This window comes from Gracilinanus agilis, chromosome 1 (assembly GCF_016433145.1).
Source record: "Gracilinanus agilis isolate LMUSP501 chromosome 1, AgileGrace, whole genome shotgun sequence".
NCBI classification, from domain to species: domain Eukaryota; kingdom Metazoa; phylum Chordata; class Mammalia; order Didelphimorphia; family Didelphidae; genus Gracilinanus; species Gracilinanus agilis.
Window position 1 is genome coordinate 166,976,403 of NC_058130.1, and position 17,914 is coordinate 166,994,316.

The 17,914-nt window shown below is 47.5% G+C and overlaps 2 protein-coding genes across 3 annotated transcripts; one reads left to right on the plus strand and one right to left on the minus strand.

Annotated features, from left to right (window-relative positions):
* Positions 1-5,752, plus strand: TESK1 (testis associated actin remodelling kinase 1). Of its 2 annotated transcripts, none has more exons than XM_044657282.1 (10): positions 1-225; positions 454-575; positions 671-719; positions 1,016-1,162; positions 1,363-1,445; positions 1,722-1,812; positions 2,502-2,585; positions 2,770-2,859; positions 3,109-3,236; positions 4,455-5,752. In XM_044657282.1, the coding sequence occupies exons 1-10, from the start codon at positions 1-3 to the stop codon at positions 5,374-5,376; spliced, it is 1,941 nt and encodes a 646-aa protein (XP_044513217.1). In that variant the 3' UTR covers positions 5,377-5,752. The 2 variants fall into 2 exon arrangements, with proteins under 2 accessions (XP_044513217.1, XP_044513215.1); XM_044657280.1 differs by having other exon boundaries at positions 3,109-3,226; positions 4,451-5,752.
* A 792-nt stretch (positions 5,753-6,544) lies between these two features.
* Positions 6,545-16,147, minus strand: CD72 (CD72 molecule). Its single transcript, XM_044678193.1, has 8 exons — positions 16,066-16,147; positions 15,210-15,317; positions 14,261-14,335; positions 13,614-13,703; positions 10,650-11,000; positions 8,096-8,268; positions 7,377-7,450; positions 6,545-6,680 (listed from the first exon to the last, which is right to left on the minus strand). Exons 1-8 carry the CDS (start codon positions 16,145-16,147, stop codon positions 6,545-6,547), a joined length of 1,089 nt encoding a protein of 362 aa, XP_044534128.1.
* Positions 16,148-17,914: the final 1,767 nt, after the last annotated feature.

Consider the following 17,914-nt stretch of genomic DNA (forward strand, 5'->3'; position numbering starts at 1 on the left):
ATGGCCGGAGAGCGGCCCCCGCTAAGCGGCCCGGGGCCGGGGCCGGGGCCGGGGCCAGGAGAAGGGCCCGGGGAGGCCGGGGGGGAGGGGCCCCCGGCGCCCGGGGGCGGGGGCCGCCCCTCCTCCTACCGAGCGCTCCGCAGCGCCGTGTCCAGCCTGGCCCGAGTGGACGACTTTCACTGCGCGGAGAAGATCGGGGCCGGCTTCTTCTCCGACGTGTACAAGGTGCGGCCTGGGGCAGGGGACCAAGGGACTGGTGGGTAGAGAAGAAAACGAGCAGTGGGTAAGGGTGTTCGTGGGGAGTGGGGGTGCTGCTGCTGTCGGGGGATAAAAGAGGGTGGAGTGGGAGTGGAATGGGAGGCCGGGAGATGGACTAATGGAAGAGTGTTGGGGTGTGAGGGAAGAGTTGCTGAGCCGGGGTTCAAAGGGCCTGCCCCTCAACACATCGCCCAGGTCCGCCACCGACAGTCTGGACAGATCCTTGTGCTGAAGATGAACCGGCTTCCCAGTAACCGAGGAAACACACTTCGGGAGGTGCAACTCATGAACCGACTTCGGCACCCTAACATCCTGCGGTGAGGGCAAACAGGAGCTGAGTTCCAGAAGGTAGGAGCAGGACTGGGATAATGAGGGCTCTTCTAACCCTACTTTCTTTCCTGTGTTTCCCCAGGTTCATGGGGGTCTGCGTTCATCAGGGGCAACTTCACGCCCTAACTGAGGTGAGGATGGATCCAGGCAGGCTAAGCTAGGGGAGGGGGCTGTCGAGGGAGTTGTTAGTAGTGTAAGGGAGAACTGGCAGAAAAGTTATTGGGGAGAGTGGTGACTGCACTCCTAGGACCCCATGGCTCCACTCCCTTTCTTTTGGCCTCTTCTATACAAAGAACTTGCCCAGGCACTCATCTTGTCCTGCAGAAGCCCCACTAATCCCCAGGAAAGGATTGGAGAGGGGCCTGGAGCACAGCCTTGACTCCTCTGGCCTCTCTGTGCTCCCCCACCCCACTCCTATATCCTACAGTATATTAATGGGGGAACCCTGGAGCAGCTTCTCAGCTCCCCAGAGCCTCTGACCTGGCCAGCTAGGCTCCGCCTGGCCTTGGACATTGCGAGGGGCCTCCGCTACCTACACGCTAAGGGGGTTTTCCATCGGGACCTCACCTCCAAGGTAGGCCTTTGGCTGTGAGATAAAAGTGAATATGGATGCAGGGACAGGGCAAAATGGGGAGGTATTGCAGTTGGGACAATTGAAGAACATGGAAGGGGGATTAGGAGGCATGGGGGTGTGGGGTGTTGGAAAGATACTGGATGCATGTTGGAGGTAATTGGGGTATTGGTGATGTGTATGTGTGTGTGTGTGTGTGTTAGAACTGCCTGGTACGACGGGAAGAGGAGGGCCTTACAGCTGTGGTGGGTGACTTTGGACTGGCAGAAAAGATCCCTGTGTACAGGTAGAGTGACTAGTCCCATTCCCTTTTGATAGCAGCCCACTAAAGATCATCCTTCAACCCAAAACCTTGTGTCCGTATCTCACGTCATCCACCAAATGCCTTCTACTAAAATGTCTGCCTCCATAGAAATCCCAATGGAATGATGCCCCTCCAAGACTATTTCCCTGAGGCTCAGTCTGAATTTTGGGGTGGTTCATAGTACCCATTTTTTGGTGGGAAAGAGCCATTTGGAAGGGTATGAGATGAGTCAAGTCTCAGGTCCTGCTCTACTTGCAGGGAGGGGGCAAGGAAGGAACCATTGGCTGTGGTTGGCTCCCCATACTGGATGGCACCTGAGGTACTTCGGGGAGAACTATATGATGAGAAGGTAAGACCCCAAAACACCACCCACCCCCTCCTTCTTCAAGATCACTCAAGGACTCCCTGAGGTGTGGGATTTGTGCCAATTAGATGAAGCTGCCTTGGGGGTTGTCCAATGTGAACTCATATGTCAATAAGTCAATGTAGACAAGATCTGGTCTCTTCATCTAAACTTTACAGTGCTCTGTATACAGAAGGTACTTTATAACTGAATGAATAAATGAATGAGAAACCTCTCCACACCATCTCTAGACCTTCCAAAGTTTCTTTAAATTGATTTTCTGGTTACTACCTAAAGAGTTTTCTCAATATCTTTTGAATTCTGTTCTAGAAGCTTCTAATGATCCAACAATCTGTCATCCCAGACCTCTAAGGCCCCCACAGAATTTCTGAGCCCCTCCAGTATACTCTTTGATCTCCCTCAGGGATTATGCTATTAGAGCCTTTAGATTTCCCTGGTCCCATCAGATATACCTGCTTCCTTACCCCCCCCCCCCCATGCCCTAGCCAGAACCTACATTCCTGAATCTTTGATTTTCCATCTTGGGGCAAGAGCCCCAGGTATCCCAAGGGTCAGATAAGAAGACCAGAAGTCCCTGTAACAGCCCCCCACTATAGCCTGACAGAGATAAGGGGAGTTGTTAATCTCACTCTGTGCTTCTCTCCCTCAATCCCCCCACCCCGCCCTCACTCTAGGCTGATGTCTTTGCCTTTGGGATTGTCCTGTGTGAACTCATTGCCCGGGTCCCTGCTGACCCTGACTACTTGCCCCGAACTGAGGTGAGCATTATTGGGTGAGGAAAGGGAAGGAGCCATATAGCTTTTCCTTAATCAAGGAGAGCTTCCTGGAGGGGAGGGGACTCTGAATGAGGGATGAGGGCTAGCACACCACGGTTTGGTTGAGGCAGGGTTGAGAAGCTAACTGGGAGGAAGAAGAAGGAAGTTGATCCCTCTCTTCCCTCAGGATTTTGGTCTGGATGTCGCTGCTTTCCGTGCCCTGGTTGGAGAGGATTGCCCCCCACCCTTCCTCCTCCTGGCCATCCACTGCTGTAGTGTAAGAGCCTCTGCTTCTCTCCTCAAGCCCATTGGGCACTGCCCCCCCCACCTAGTCTCCTCCCCATACACAGGCACACACTGACTGACAATCCCTGACCCCTTCAGCCTCACACAGAGTCCCACACGTTCCCCACTGTAACCAGCATGTCAGTGCCAGGACCTACTGGCACTCTTCAGAGGTTTGGGGGTTGAGGGTAAGGGGAGGGTCCTTCATTGGTGAGAACCTCAAACTCCATCTCCTCTCCAGATGGAGCCTAGTTCCCGAGCCCCCTTCACTGAGATCACGCAGCATCTGGAGCATATCCTGGAGCAGTTACCTGGGCCCCAGAGCCTGGTGAAACCAGTCCCCTCTGCCCCAACCCAGGGTATGGGAAAATCAGGGTGATGATACATGGGGGCACTGGAATTGGGATGGAAGAAGATGCAAAAGGGTCCTGGACCATCAGACATCATGATGGGCAAAGAGGAATTTTGAAGGGATACAACAACCCCTATCCTCAAGTCCCTCCTAACTGGGAGAAACGATCCTGGTACAGATAAGTCGATGAAAATCTATGCAAAGTAAACAATGTAACAAGGCAGGGAGCAGAGAGCAGTAAAGGCACCCCTTTTCTCCTCTCCTTGTGTCTGGGAGGATCTGACTTGGGATATTTCCTCTATTGTGGGAGTAGTATACGATGGATTCACAAATTTTCTGAGAGGGCCAGTGTAGGGATTTGTTTTGTTTGACTGTATATCTGTTATGAAGACTTGGTCTTTCTTCCTTTTTTTCTTTTTTCTAATTGGGAGTTTGGGAAGTTGGAAGGAAAAGAGATAAGGAGGGGTAGGAATGGGGTATTGAAAAGAGAGTCCATGTGCATCTTTTTTTTAAAATGTACAGAACCAAAAGAAAGCCAGAAAGAATCAGGACAGCTTTGAAAGTTATTTCTTTGAATTGATCATTTTTTTTAATCCAGCTTTACATAATAGATCCACAGTTTCAAAGGCAATCCTCTTTTCTGTTCTCTTAAGAATACAGAAATATCCATTTTCCTGGCTATCTGTTAAATTCAGAATTGAACAGAATAGAATTTAAATCAAATTTTTTAAAAAAGAAGGGAGTAAGATAATGTAGTGAGTGGAGTGGAGGACCTGGGTTCAGATCCTACTGCTGCCTTGGACAAGTCATGTCATCTCTTTGGGCTTCAGTTTCCTCAACTACAAAATGAGGAGAGTTTAAAACTGGAGGAAAGATGACCTCCAAGTTCCCTTTTGTTTCTAGACTGTATGATCCTACTCTGAAAACCAATCAGGATGGGTAGGTAGTGACTGGGTAACCTTTGGGGCCTTTTTGCTTGCTTCCCCCACAATCCAGCCTCCCTTTGCTGATATGAATGATAGGGAGCTTCTCAGGTTCTGTAGAGTTAGGGTTTGTGAGTAAGGACAGGAGAAGAGCATGAGGAGAATGACTCCACCCAGGGTTCCCCGGCCCTCGCACTGATCACGAGGTTTGTTAAGGGCTTGTGAGAGAGGCTTAGGAAAGGGTTGGGGACAGAGAGAGGTTGTATTTGGGGGCCAGAAACACTGACCACCACTTTTTCTATCCACAGCGACTGCCCCAAGAGATGGTCCATCTACCGCTCCTCCTCAGCACTTGCCACTGCCCCCCGATCCCCGGCTTGCTCGTAGCCGCTCTGACCTATTCCTTCCACCTTCCCCCGGGCTGCTGCCCTGTTGGGGGGATAGCCAGACCAGAGTCAACCCCTTCTCCCAGAGGGAAGACCTCTGGGGTGGCAGAATCAAGCTCTTGGACACTCCTAGCAGAAAGGCCATCCCCCTATTGCCACTGCCCACTGCCAGCCCAAGTCCAGTGACCACACCTGAGCCTCTGGTTCAGCCACCTTACCCCCGGCCCCTACCAGGAACCCCTGCCCGAAGATGCCGCTCCCTGCCCTCCTCCCCAGAGCTGCCTCGAAGGATGGAGACTGCTCTGCCTGGGCCGGGCCCACCTCCTGTGGGCCCCTTCTCTGAGGACAGGATGGACTGTGAGGGCAGCAGCCCTGAAACAGAGCCCCCCGGGCCTAGGCCCTCCCCATTCCCTGCTGCGCTCAACGACAATTTTATCAGCACCTGTTCCTCTGCCTCCCAGCTCTGGTCCTCCAGGCCAGGGCCTTCCACAGGACTCCTGGTCAACAACAACCCTTCGCCTGTGGTGGTGAGCTCCCCGCCAGGCTGGGGTGGCCAGCCCTGGGGCAGAGCTCAGCGCAGCCTGCCCCAGGCCACAGCCCTGGAACGGACTGAGCCTGCCACCCTTCCCCCCACTGTGGCCCCCAGGGACCCTGAGGAGGGGCTACCCTGCCCTGGCTGTTGCCTTGGCCCCTTCAGCTTCAGTTTCCTGTCTGTGTGCCCCCGGCCTACACCTGCTGTAGCCCGCTACCGCAACCTGAACTGTGAGGCTGGCAGTCTGCTCTGCCACCGAGGGCACCATGCCAAGCCACCCACGCCTGGCCTGCAGCTGCCTGGAGCCCGCTCCTAGCAACAGGGAGTGGGGGAGATCTTGTCCCTTGTGCCCTGAACTTTGGTCTTCAGAAGGCCGACAGAATATCCCCTGAATATAGCAGTTAGAGCCTGGGCAGTGCCAGCCCTCAGCGACCCACTCCCTGCCTAGGTCCAAGAAACTGGAGTCTGCTGTTGGGCAGTGGTGGCTGGGACAGAACCGGTGACCACAGGACACCCTCCCCAAACCAGCTTGGACTCAAAGGCTGGAGCTCTCCTCAGCCAAACCCCAGGACCCTTGAGGGTCCAACACGGCATCACTGACATGGACACATGTGGTGTGGCTCACACACAAGACTAACACAAATTATTTAAAAGGATTTCAATAAAACTGCCTGGCTGGCTCCGGGCCGCCCGCACCCAATCTGCCCAGGTGTCCTCTTCACCTTCCTTCTTATCCCCTCTCCTAGAGTAAATACCTCTAACGGAGGCCCAAGAGTGGGCCAGGGACCTCAGCGAAGATGCTACAATCCAAATTCCCCTACTCGAGGGCTGGACTACTTCATAGGAGTGGTCCAATCTCTCTTGAACTTGACTTCAAATAGCAGATGGGATTGGATACTGGCTGGAGAAGTGTCCATTCAGGCCTTAATCTAGGCCCTGACCACACAGGCCTAGAGGATTTGAGAAGTTCATGAATCCTGAAGCTTTGTAGCTGGAATAGGGACAAGGAGGAGAGAGAGAGAGAGAGAGAGAGAGAGAGAGAGAGAGAGAATATTTTGGTGACACTGTTTGAAAGAGTAGAGCTCCAGTGAAACCCCAACCCACTGCCTCTTCCCTCCTCACCATGGTGCATGCATGGCACACAGACACTCTTTCTGAGCTGGGGAAATGTGTAAAATGGCCTTCCCTCAATGTCTACCAGAGATCTCCACAGGGCTCTGGTTGGTGCTACCAAAGGCTTCTCTATATTCCATTTTAAGCCTTCACTTCTTCCCCTACACCCCCAAAGTATAAGAGAATGCATCTGCCCCTTGCCTACTGCCCCCAATAACCTCACAACCATCCCTGAGGGCTGCCATCCATTCTAGATGCCTCCTCTGAGGGGAGAAGGGGAGATGTGAGAAGCAAGAGGGTGGGCTGCCCTATATTAACAACCATGGGAGTTCGAGCCTCTCTCTCTGGAGCTGCTCTCCACACTTACCAAGCTAATGCAACAAGTGGTCCCTCCACTCAGCAGGATATGTGACAGCTTCTTTCTCACAGATGAAGGGATGAGATTTCTCACAGAATTCATAACTTTCAGTGGAAGAGCTTTTTTTCAGAATTGGACATCGGTATGATCTGAGGAGCAATAAAGTGGAGTTGGGGTCAAGCTCTGGCCACCTCCCACCCCAACCTCCCTTATCCCACCCTCTTTTGATGACTCCAATTTTCTCCCACACCAGAGAAGTCAACTGAAATCTCTACATTCCTCCAACCCCTCCCCTCCCAACAGTAGCCCAAGCCCAGGTCTGAGTCTTTGAAGGGAAGATGGGGTGAGTTTGGGGGAGAAGTAGGGAGACAAGATAAAGCAGGTGGGTCAGGCCCATGAAGCAGCAGAGACGGAATGGGAGCTATAGATATTCATTCATGCTTTTCCAGACTAAAGATCTGGGAACAATGAAGGATCACCCCCTGGCATGGGTTTTGGGATTCTGGAGCACCCACCTCAAAAGTTGGGCCCCTCCAAATTCCCATTTTGCTTTCTCATTGGCAGGGCTCAGCACTGCCAATACTACCCTCAGAACTGATCCCAAGGGATCCCCACACCAAGAAGCATCTTGGCCAGAGAGACTGTAAGTTAGGGTGCCTGGGTTCTCCTTCATCCTGCTTAGTGCTCCATGAGCCAGGTCACTATCTCTGGCCATTGAGCTCTCTTAAGAGGGATAGCGCCAAGGCCATCCCCAGCCATGGGGTGACATGATGTTGAAGAAAAGGAACGGGGTGGATGGGAGAGCTAGGAGGGGTACGTGTTTTCTATATCTATAGGAAACTTACCCAGTTTCGTACTTTTTTTGAACCCAGAAAGAACCATATAATTGTTCTCTGGTAGGAATGTCCTCTATGAAATGCTAGAATGAAAGACAGACAGGGATGTGTGGAGAAAGACCAGAGGAAAAGAGTAACTTTTGGGGAGAAGACACCTTGGGGAGGCCTGAGTCAGCAGAGCTGTGCTTTCATGGTTCCAGACCAAAAGGTGGACCCCCATCAATAGCGGAGATCTGTCTGTCACCTCCCCTCCTCCCAATGGTTCCTCCCTGCCTCTTTCAAACACAGCCTTGAAAACTCTGGCTCGGCTTCTAGCTAGAAAAGAGCACTTATTACACCAGGACCAAGAAAGTAAGCCTTTCCATTAGATTCCGTTTTACTCCACAGAATGAGGCTCCATGAGTCTAGCTCATAAGATTAAGCTAGCTGTGTGACCTTGGGCCAGTCACTTAACCCTGATTTCCTAGTCCTTGCCACACTTCTGTCTCAGAACCAATACTTTGTTTTAATTCCAAGACAGAAAATAAGAGTTAAAAAAAATTGAGGTGAGATGGGAGGAAGAAGAGCACCATGAGTCGTATAACAGCAGAGGACCCCTATTATTGCTACTGCCAGTCACCCCAGAGAGCTGTGACAGTACCTATTCCATTTTTGTCAACACTCCTCTGTCTGCTCAGGGACCAAGAACCTATGTGAGGTGTAGGACAAAGGAAGGAATTCTTTCTTACTTTTTTTCCCCCTGCTACTTCAAGCAGATTTGAGGAGAGAGATTTACAAAAGGAGTTGCTCTCCATCCAAGTCTTCACGCTCCTAGAGATGTACAGGCATTTCCTCTGACTTAGTTTCCACTCCAAAGGACAGCAGTATCGAGGGAAGGAATGAGTCTGCACCCACTCCTGGTCTAGAAAGGAGACCACAGCACTGGTTTAACTGGGAAATGACGTATTAGCATTCTATAACTGAGGCATCTAGGTGGAGAGGTCTCTGTCCCTGGAGTCAGGAAGATCTGAGTTCAAATTTGACCTCAGCCCAGCTGTGTGACTCCAGCCTAGTTTCTTAACCTCCTTTCCCTGAACAATAAAAAGGGGATCATGACAGCACCTACCTCCCAGAGAGGAGGATCAAATGATGTATTGTAAAGCACTTAGCCCAGTGCCTGGCACAAAGGCACTGTGTAACAAGTGCTTGTTCCTTCCTCCCTTGTTTCTTTCCCACACCCACACCCACAATGCTTCTTTTCTCTGAGTAGGCAGCTCAGGAGGCAGTGACCTGGCCCTCCGGTTACATCTTAGCTTCTTCTCAACTCCTCGACCTTTTGCTACTTTCCTTCCTCTTCCCTTCTCTGGATAATATTATCTTTATGCTGGAAAAAGTATATGTATTTTTTGTTGTGGTGGTTGTTACTGTTTTTCAATCTTTACCTTCTATCTTAAAATTGATACCAAGTATTCTAAGGATTGATTCTAAGGTGGTAAAGGCTAGGTAAATTGGGTTAAGTGACTTGCCCAGGGTCACACAGCTAGGACATGTCTGAAGTCAGATTTGAACCCAAGACCTCCCATTTCCAGGCCTGGCTCTCAATCCACTGAATCATTCAGCTGCCCCCAATATTTTTTTTAAACCCTTGCCTTCTATTTTAGTTATCAGTTTTAAGACAGAAGAGTGCCAAGGGCTAGAGACAATCAAGGTTAAAAGACTTTCCCAGGGTCACCTAGCCAGGAAGTGTCTGAGGCCAGATCTAAACCCAGGACCTCCTGACTCTAGGCCTGGATCCCTATCCACTGTTCTACCTAGCTGCTTCTAGATTTTGAGAAGATATTCACAAGTTCTACCCTAGTAGAGCCTCACAAAACTCTTATGAACTTGACAAATATTATCTCATTTGAACCTCAAGATAAACTTGAGAGGTAGATGTCATTATTATTTCCATTTTACAGTCGAAGAAATTGAGGTAAACTGAGGTTAAGTGAATTGTCCAGGGTCTCATAGCTAGTAAATGTTTGAGGCTAGATCTGAATTGGGTCTTTGAGACTCTAGGTCCAGTGGTCTAAATATTACATAACCTAACAGCCTGTAATATTATGCTGGACCTGGAGCCAGGAAGACCTGAGTTCAGATTAGGTTTCAGATATCAGCTGTGTAACCCTGGACAAGTCATTAACCTCTTGTGCCTCAAGTTCCTCAACTGTAAAAGGGGGATAATAATTCCTCAAATGAGGAAACAGGATGAGCTTCCTTATCCTGTAAAATTATATGAGAATAGCACCCACTCCATAGGGATGCTGTGAAATAATAACAGAAGTGGTTTGCAAAACTTAAAGAGTCATGTAAATGGCTCTTATTGTTACAAAAGTTACAAAAGTTACCAAAAAAAGTTCCTTCTCCTCGTAATTCACGGCCTTAACCCTAACTCCAGCCTACATTTCCCTCCACATTTCCCATTGCTCCCCTAGATTAGAAGCATAGAATCATGAATTTAAGTCGAGGAGGGACTTTAGAGACCCTCCAGTCTAGCCCCCTTCATTTTACAGGTGAGGAAGCTAAATGCCAGAGCGGCCAAGTCTTAGCCAAAGTCTCAAAGGTCACACATAGGTGCTAAATTGATTCCTGGGATCCCAGCCCAGGTCCTCTCTGCATTGCCCCCTGTAGCTTCTCATTACCTCAGTGCTACAGCAACTAAACAGGTCGGCTCAATAAAGCAGGTTACACGTTATCCAGCCTCCACACACCTCGATGGAAAACACTTCCTTTCCTCTCTGCCTGGCTAAATCCTACCTTCAAGGTCCAACCAGTGGAAGTGGTGAAGACAAGGAAAATTCCAGAGAGAGAGCAAAGAAAGGATCATCAAGGTTGAGGAGTTGGTTGACACAGAAGGTCTCTCTTTTTCAGGACTCCCTGGCATCAGTCTTCCACCCGTGGGACAAACATGTCAACATTCTGCCCTCTACTGAGTAATCCATCTACTTGCCCTTTTCCTCCCTCCTAGACTATCAACTCTTAGAAGGGCAAGGATTGTGTGGTGCATTTTTATGTCCCCTCGATGCTTAGCAGAGTATTTTATACATAGATGCTCAGAACGTATGAACGAATGAATGAATGACTATGAGAGACATCGAAGATTATTCCGAGGTCAAGGTTAAAGACAGTGATCCTAAATTCTAGTCCAATGTTCTTACCACTATGCCATCCTGTCTACACCTGGACTCCATCCACAGTTGACTTCCTTGTCCCTTGTCAGTGCCACCACCCGAGTCCCCCTTCCCTGCCCCAAACCCCCCATACCACTACCTTGGAACGAGCATGTGAAAAGGGACTGGACTTGCTTCAGCCCATCCTGCAAGGTCCTCAGCTTCTCTTCCAGGCGTCTCCTGTCTTCCATCTCATCCTTCAGGTTCTGTTGGGTCTTATCCTGTTCTGACCTGCAGGTCTGCAGGTTTTTCTGGGTATCCTGATGCTGCTCCTTTTCCACCTGTAGGTTCTGCTGGGTCTGGGCCAGTTTCTCCTCGGTAGCCTGCAAATCATCCTCCTTGCTTGACAACTTGTAGGTTTCCATTTGGAGCTGCTGCCGAAGGCTACCATTGGTGACTTCCAGGACCTGGTTGGTGTTTCTGAGCTGGTGAGACACCTGCATATCTTTTGGGCACAGAAAAGCAGGGAAGGTGAGAAAATCGGAGCCCAAGATTTCTCCAGCCTTCTAAGCATTTGTCATTTTTCTCCATCTATTTCTTATGAGCTTCACGGTGTCTGCCCTCTTTCAGCTTCTCATTTCACCAAATTGGGTTTATAGAGTTATTGTGGGTTTCATAGTGGGGGTGGGAGGGTAGGCAAGGAGGTAAAGGCTCAAGAAAGAGGAAATCTAGGAAAGCACAGTTACAGGGACCATCAGAATGATAAACTTTCATAAGGCATCTGCAATGGATAATGCACCCTGCAAGGCACCTGAGAATATATAAGCTTTAGTTATGAAATGGTCCCTGCCTTCACAGACGATTGCTAATGAATTTATGAAATTATTAAATGGGGCGGGCATCTTTGGGCACTCACCAGGGAAGACCACGATGGTGGTGGGAAGTGAGACTGAAATCACACTTTATTAAAGCACAGAAGGTATAGGGACAAATGGCACACAAAGGACAGAGACAAAGGGTCAAAAATGTATATGGGGGCGTCGATACAGAGGCAGCATTAAGAAGATGGGGAGGGGGAAAGTCACAGAGAGTAATTTTCATTACCATGGATAAGAGATGGGATCACTAGGCAGAATGGACCCAAAGGTGACAGAAGAGGGTAGGGTGTAGAATAGGGTTTGAGATCTCATTTTTATAGGGTTTGGGTAAGGAACCGACTCTTGTCTGTGCCACCTTAAGATCAGTTCATTCAATAACATATCTGAGTCATCTCCAAGTTGTGGGTAAAACCAAAGTTAACTCATGCACTTCTCAAAATTATCAGAAGCATTGTTCTGTTGATCTTCCTGGAGATGTCTGAAACTTCTCTGAGATATACATATCATAGGATTAAAAGGCTCTGACAGTAAAGCCTAATTGGGTCTTTTAAATTTTTATTTATTTATTTTTAAGTATTTTTTTCATGGTTACCTGATTCTTGTTGTCTTCCCTCTCCTCTTCCCTCCCCCCTCCTGGAGTTGACAAGCAATTCCACTGGGTTATACATATATTATCACTCAAAACCCATTTCTATATTATTCATTTTTGTAATAGAATAATTTTTTAAACTGGAACTCCAAATCACATACTCATATAAATAAGTGATAAATTATATGTTTTCTTTCTGGATATCTACTCCCATAGTTCTTTCTCTGGATGTGGATCAAGTTCTTTTTTATAAGTCCCTTGGGATTGTCCTGGATCATTGCATTGCTGCTAGTAGCAAAGTCTATTATATTCGATTGTCCCACAATGTTTCAGTAACTGTATAATATAATGTTCTCCTGGTTCTGCTCATTTCACTCCACATCAGTTGGTGGAGGTCTTCCCAGTTTTTATAGAAATCAAGCAGTTGGGGCAGCTGGGTAGCTCAGTGGATTGAGAGCCAGGCCTAGAGATGGGAAGTCCTAGGTTCAAGTCTGTCCCCAGACACTTCCTAGTTGTGTGGCCCTGGGCAAGTCACTTAACCCCCATTGCCAAGCCCTTGTCACTCTTCTGCCTTAGAACAAATACATAGTATTAATTCTAAGGTGGAAGATAAGGTTTAAAAAAAAATCAAGCAGTTCTTCATTCCTTACAGCACAATAGTATTCCATCACTATCATATACCACATTTGTTTAGCTATTCCCCAATCGAGGGACACCCCCTCATTTTCCAATTTTTTGCCATCACAAAAAGCGTAGCTATAAATATTTTTGTACAAACAGGACCATCTCCATTTTTAAAATTTCTTTGGGGTATAAACCCAGTAGTGGTATAGCTGGATCAAAGGGCATGCATGCCATCTTTTAAAACCATTTGGCCGGCATGTGATTTTTGATTAATGTATGATATAGTTTGCAAATTATTCTCCTTTGATCTCTGGGACAATCTTTCTGTGACTTGTAGGTTCCTCTTTGCGATCTTACTTCCTGCTGTTGTCACTTTATACAGCCTGCTTATAAACTTACTATACTGACTAAAAGGGAAAAGGTCTCATCTGGGGAAACAGAAGAAGAAAGAATTTTAACACAACAGGGTTAGTCTAGTAACAAGGGACAACATTTGGAGATCTCCCAGGAATGAAAAATGCAATCTAGAGGCTGTTGGTGATTCAGGCAGAAAGACGTGTCTCCAGTGAAGTAGAGAGGGGTTATGGGTAATGAAATGAGAGGTCCTGACTCCTGGCCCAAACCAGCTCCCCTGTCTCCATTTAGGGTGACTATTAAAAAAGTTACAAGGATGTGAAATGAATAAAACCAGGAGAACCATTTTTAACAATAAAACTATAAAAACAAACAACTTTGAAATAACTACAACTCTGATCAACGCAATGATCAACTCTGATTTCAAAGACTGATGATGAAGAATGCTGCCCTTCTCCAGCAGAGAGGGGATGGACTTATGATGTAAAATGAGACATACATTTGTGGGTACAGCCAATATGGGAACTTACTTTGTCTGACTATGCATATATGCTTTGAGGATTTTTTTTTATGGAGGCTGGAGGTAGAGGGGTAGGGAAATGAATGCTTGATAATTGAAAAAAAGTAGAATTTAATTTTTAAAAGATACTCTGCAAAAGGGAATCATACTCACATCGAATACCCAGACTGATGCTGGTGACACCCAACAGCAAACAGGTGCCCAGCAGGCTCAGGAGAATGTATGGTATCCAGGCCACAGGGCCTGAGGGGAGAAAAATTGGGATAGTCAGTGTCTGGGGAGGATGTTGGAGTTTACAGCCTAGGAAGGGAAAGTTATAGGAGGGGAAAGTTATAAAGAGGGAGACCTTATAGGAATAGATTGGGGTATTTCCCCTTTATAGGAAGAGGAATGAATCAAGGCACTGGCATGTTGGGTATGACAGGGAGAGAAAGTGTTCAAGGGAAAGGATGAAGGCATCAAATAGATAGATGAAAAATGAAAGAAAGAAAGGAAGAAACAAAGAAAGAAACAAGGAAACAAAGAAAGAGGAAAGAACGAAGGAAGGAAGGAAGGAAGGAAGGAAGGAAGGAAGGAAGGAAGGAAGGAAGGAAGGAAGGAGAAAGAGAAATCCTCTCCTGAGGCCCAATGTCCTGTGTTTCAGAGCCTAAGTATCCTTTTTTCTACCTCTTTCTTTCTCTTAAAGTTAATATTTTTTCTTTCCCTGGCCCAACTCTTTCTGTTTCAGAATCTCCCTGCCCCAAAGTGCTCCCACCCTGAAACTCAGACAGGCCTCAGAGAGCCTGATGATTATTACTTACAGGGCAGGATCCGTCTGGGAGTTGGTGACATTTCAGAAAAAAGTGTAGTAACTGGCTTTTCTGTCTTTGCCCCTCCTGGGAATAGAAGGATAAATCCATCTTCAAAGTGTTCCCCTTATGGCTACCCCTCTGATTTTGAATGTCCCTCTAAGATCTCTCTAACACCCTCCCTGCCCAGACTTCTTCCTAGAAGGTCCAGAATGCTAGGGCCTGTAGGACTTGAACTTGGTGGTTGTTCATAACTGCCTAATTAAGCATAAACATGAAATCTTCTTTTTTCCCCCTCTCCCTCTCTCCTTTCTGAAAAAAAGGAAGAAAATAAATTTGATGTCGATACACAGCTGTGTTTGTCCCATTCCAAACAAACCCCCCCTAAGCAAAGTGCATACGTTCTGATGGCAGAAGGTTTAGAAGGGATGGGAAGCCTATCTATTATTAATGATTTGTTTCTGGTTTTTGTGTATTTTGTCTTATTTTAAAGTTCACATGTACAAAGATAATAGAATCATGAACAACTTGTTTTAACTGTTTGGAGATTTTGCTGTTTCTATAATTCATACAAAACCCCTGTAGCAGAGTTTCTGGAATGGTAAAACATCTTACTGTAATGTAACAGAGTGAGCCTTAAGGATGTGTAAGAATAAGCACTTTTATATTAAAAAGTAAATATTAATTCATCAGTAAGATTACTTTTTCAATGTGACAATAAACCATAAAATCAACATCTTTCTGTCTCAAAAAAATAAAATTAAATTAAAAAATAACACCCTTCCTGGATAGTCCCATTTCCCTAGAGACACTTCCATCTCCCTTGGCCCTAATTTCATCTTCCCTGGGTATACTCAGGATCCTCTCCCTAGAATTCATAGGGACTCCCGACACTATTCCTCCACTCCAACCCTACATGTTTTCAGTATGTACTCCCCTCAGAATTCCCTGGAGCCCTCACCTGTTTGTTGCCCAAGGCCAGGCTGAGCTGGGCTGGAGAACACATCCTTGGCTGAAGGCACCTGAACATTTTCATAGGTGAGCTCCCCATCATCATCTACTTCAGCATCTAGAGGAGCGGGAGGAGAAATGGGAAGATGGCTAGTCAGGGATGGGGTTAGTGTGTGGGTTTAATCATTGAGGAGTGTAGTTGATTAGTGTGAATAATTGGGGTCAATAGCAAGACTCAGTCACTGGGGGATGCAGGAAGAATAATAACTCATTAGAAAACTGAGGCATTTGCATGGGGGGTAGGAAATGGATTAGAAAAGCAAACAGGAAAAGTGTCTGGGAGTTAGATCCAGTGTGGCAGAGAGTCATTGTGGATGGATCAGTTAATGGTGTTTGGTGTCAGCATGGGGGTATCAGTCACTGGGAAATGGAGCAGTTAGTGTGTAGGTTGGGGGGGGAGAGAGTAGCCATTCTGGGACTGATGAGGTTAGTCAACAGAGGACTGGATAAGTCAGTGGCCAGGATGGAGTCAGAAAGAGGGATGCTGAGTCAGAAAAGGATGGTCAATCAATCAATCGTCAACATTTGTAGGCTACAAGGAGGCAATGTTAGAGAAGGGAGATGGACTATAGGAAGATGGTATAAGTGAAGGGAGATGGACTATAGGGAGATGGTATAAGTGAAGGCAGATGGACTGTAGGAAGATGGTATCACTAAAGGATGATGGACTCTAGGGGAGTGGGTTCAGAAGAGATCGGGCACAAAACAAGTCTACCTCGGGGAAGGAGAAATCCCAGGAGGAAGGAAATCAGAGAAGGGGATAGTATAAGGCCATTTTAGAGTTGAGAAGTCTCAAGGGCTCTTACCCTGCTCCAGCCTAGCTGAGAGACTCTTCTTCAGAGGGGATTTCACAAAGCGTAGATCCGCATAAGTAATAGACTCAGCCATGGTCCTGAGGACTGTAAGGTCCTTCCCTCCAAACTTGTCCCTCCCTCTCTTCCCCCTATCTCCTTTTTCTCAGCCTCCTTTTTGCTATCTGCCTCCTTCTCCTTATCTGGTCCTCCTCCTTCCTTGCCCCCCTTTTGTCTGCTCACCCCAGTCTGTCTGAGGCTCTCTGCCCACTCCCTATTGAGAGCATGTCACACTACCCAGCTCTTTACCAGATGATTTTTAGTCACAAAAGAGGAAGATATAAGAATGTACCACTTCTACCATCCCCCCAAACCAAAGTCAGTAAAGTGGAAGGTGGGGCCAATTCAGAAACAGAAGCAGGTTGTTATTAGTAATGGGAAAGTGGGGCACAAGGGAAGGAGAAACAGAGGCTTGGCTCAAGGGAAGGAACAGACTCAGAGGAGAGGGGCCAGAGGCAAGTGAAACAGAAACTGAGGTTTGGTATTGGGATCCCAAATGTCAAAAGATCGTTTCCTCCAGGAAGCCTTCTCTGATTAATTCCATTCTTCCTTACTCCTCCATCCAACAATGTCTTCTACTCTGTATTCTCTGAACACGTCGAGACTCAAACCTGACTCTACAGCAAACCGACAGTCTATAGGGAGTTGTAGGGACTGTGTCTTCCCAGGGAAATGTCTGTCTCTCCAACCCAACTCTCAAGGAGAAAGATTCTATCTTCCTCTACTTGAACTCCTAGGAAGGTGTTACCAGAACAAGACTTTGCCCAAAGTTGGGAACCACATTCTTCACTTTTCATTATGACCCCTCTCATAGACTGCATCCTGAAGATGCTTGATCAAAAGTGTTGGCTGACTGATTGTAGCAGCAGTTCCTGGTTTGCCAGCATCCAGCATACCCAGCCCTGAGTCTCTCCCAGGTCAGATTCTCAGGGATGTGTGGCTAGAATCCTCCAGTAATCTGGCACCTTGGGAGGACTCAGAGGGCCAAGGACCAAATGGTCTCCCTTGTAGCTGCCACTAGCAATTCTACTTAAAGCCCTTTCCTTCCTCATCTCCCCATTTCAGCCACAATCCTCACTCATGGCTAAATATAGCCTATTAATCATCAGAGCTGGGAGGGAATTTAGTTGGTCTCTAGACCAACACTTTCATTTTACAAATGAAGAACTTTACTTCCACCACTAAAGTTGCTGCTCTGGTCCCTTTTCCTCATTAACACTCACCCCAAAGAGGTACAGGATCCTAGTGTTGGGTTGGCCCCCAAGTGTTCTACTCCAGGCTTTTAAGACCAATCAATCAACCATCAAGCATTTATTGAAAGCCCACTCAGAACCCGATATTCAGCTAGGTGCTGAGAACAGACCAAAATAATAGCTCCTGCCCTCAAGGAGCCTGTAGTCTGACGAATAACCCCTGGAGTGAAAAAAATCATTGAAGCAGCCAGTACCCAAGAAGGCTAAGGATTGTACTAGAGACATCCAGGGGAGCAGTCACTGGACTAGGGATGGGCAGAGTAGGGGAGGGAGCCCCCTGAAAATGGCCTCAACTCTTTGTTTCTAAAAGTGAGAACACAGACTCACAAGAAAATGATACAGAAGTGGGGAAACAGTGGGTCAATGATGGGAAAAACCCCACCCTCTTATTGGGTTGTCCCCCACCCCCATCCCCTAGGTTCCACCTCTTGTGCAGCTGTGGAGGAGGAAGAGGAAGGAGATCATAATTATACTGGCACAACGTTTTAACAAATGACTGATCAAGCATGGAGCTTTGACGGGTCCTGATAATGTTAGACTTTGGCCAAGAC

What these genes read in the sequence shown, in the direction of transcription:
- TESK1 (XM_044657282.1), top strand. Translation starts at nt 1, where the DNA reads ATGGCCGGAGAGCGGCCCCCGCTAAGCGGCCCGGGGCCGGGGCCGGGG. An exon ending in GAGAACTATATGATGAGAAG is followed by an intron (nt 1,813 to 2,501) that starts GTAAGACCCCAA and finishes CCCTCACTCTAG; the next exon opens with GCTGATGTCTTTGCCTTTGG. An exon ending in CCAACCCAGGGTATGGGAAA is followed by an intron (nt 3,237 to 4,454) that starts ATCAGGGTGATG and finishes ATCCACAGCGAC; the next exon opens with TGCCCCAAGAGATGGTCCAT.
- CD72 (XM_044678193.1), bottom strand. Translation starts at nt 16,147, where the DNA reads ATGGCTGAGTCTATTACTTATGCGGATCTACGCTTTGTGAAATCCCCT. An exon ending in CTCAGCTAGGCTGGAGCAGG is followed by an intron (nt 15,318 to 16,065) that starts GTAAGAGCCCTT and finishes CCGCTCCTCTAG; the next exon opens with ATGCTGAAGTAGATGATGAT. An exon ending in ATGCTCGTTCCAAGGTAGTG is followed by an intron (nt 8,269 to 10,649) that starts GTATGGGGGGTT and finishes TCTCCTTTCTAG; the next exon opens with ACCAGGAGTGGGTGCAGACT.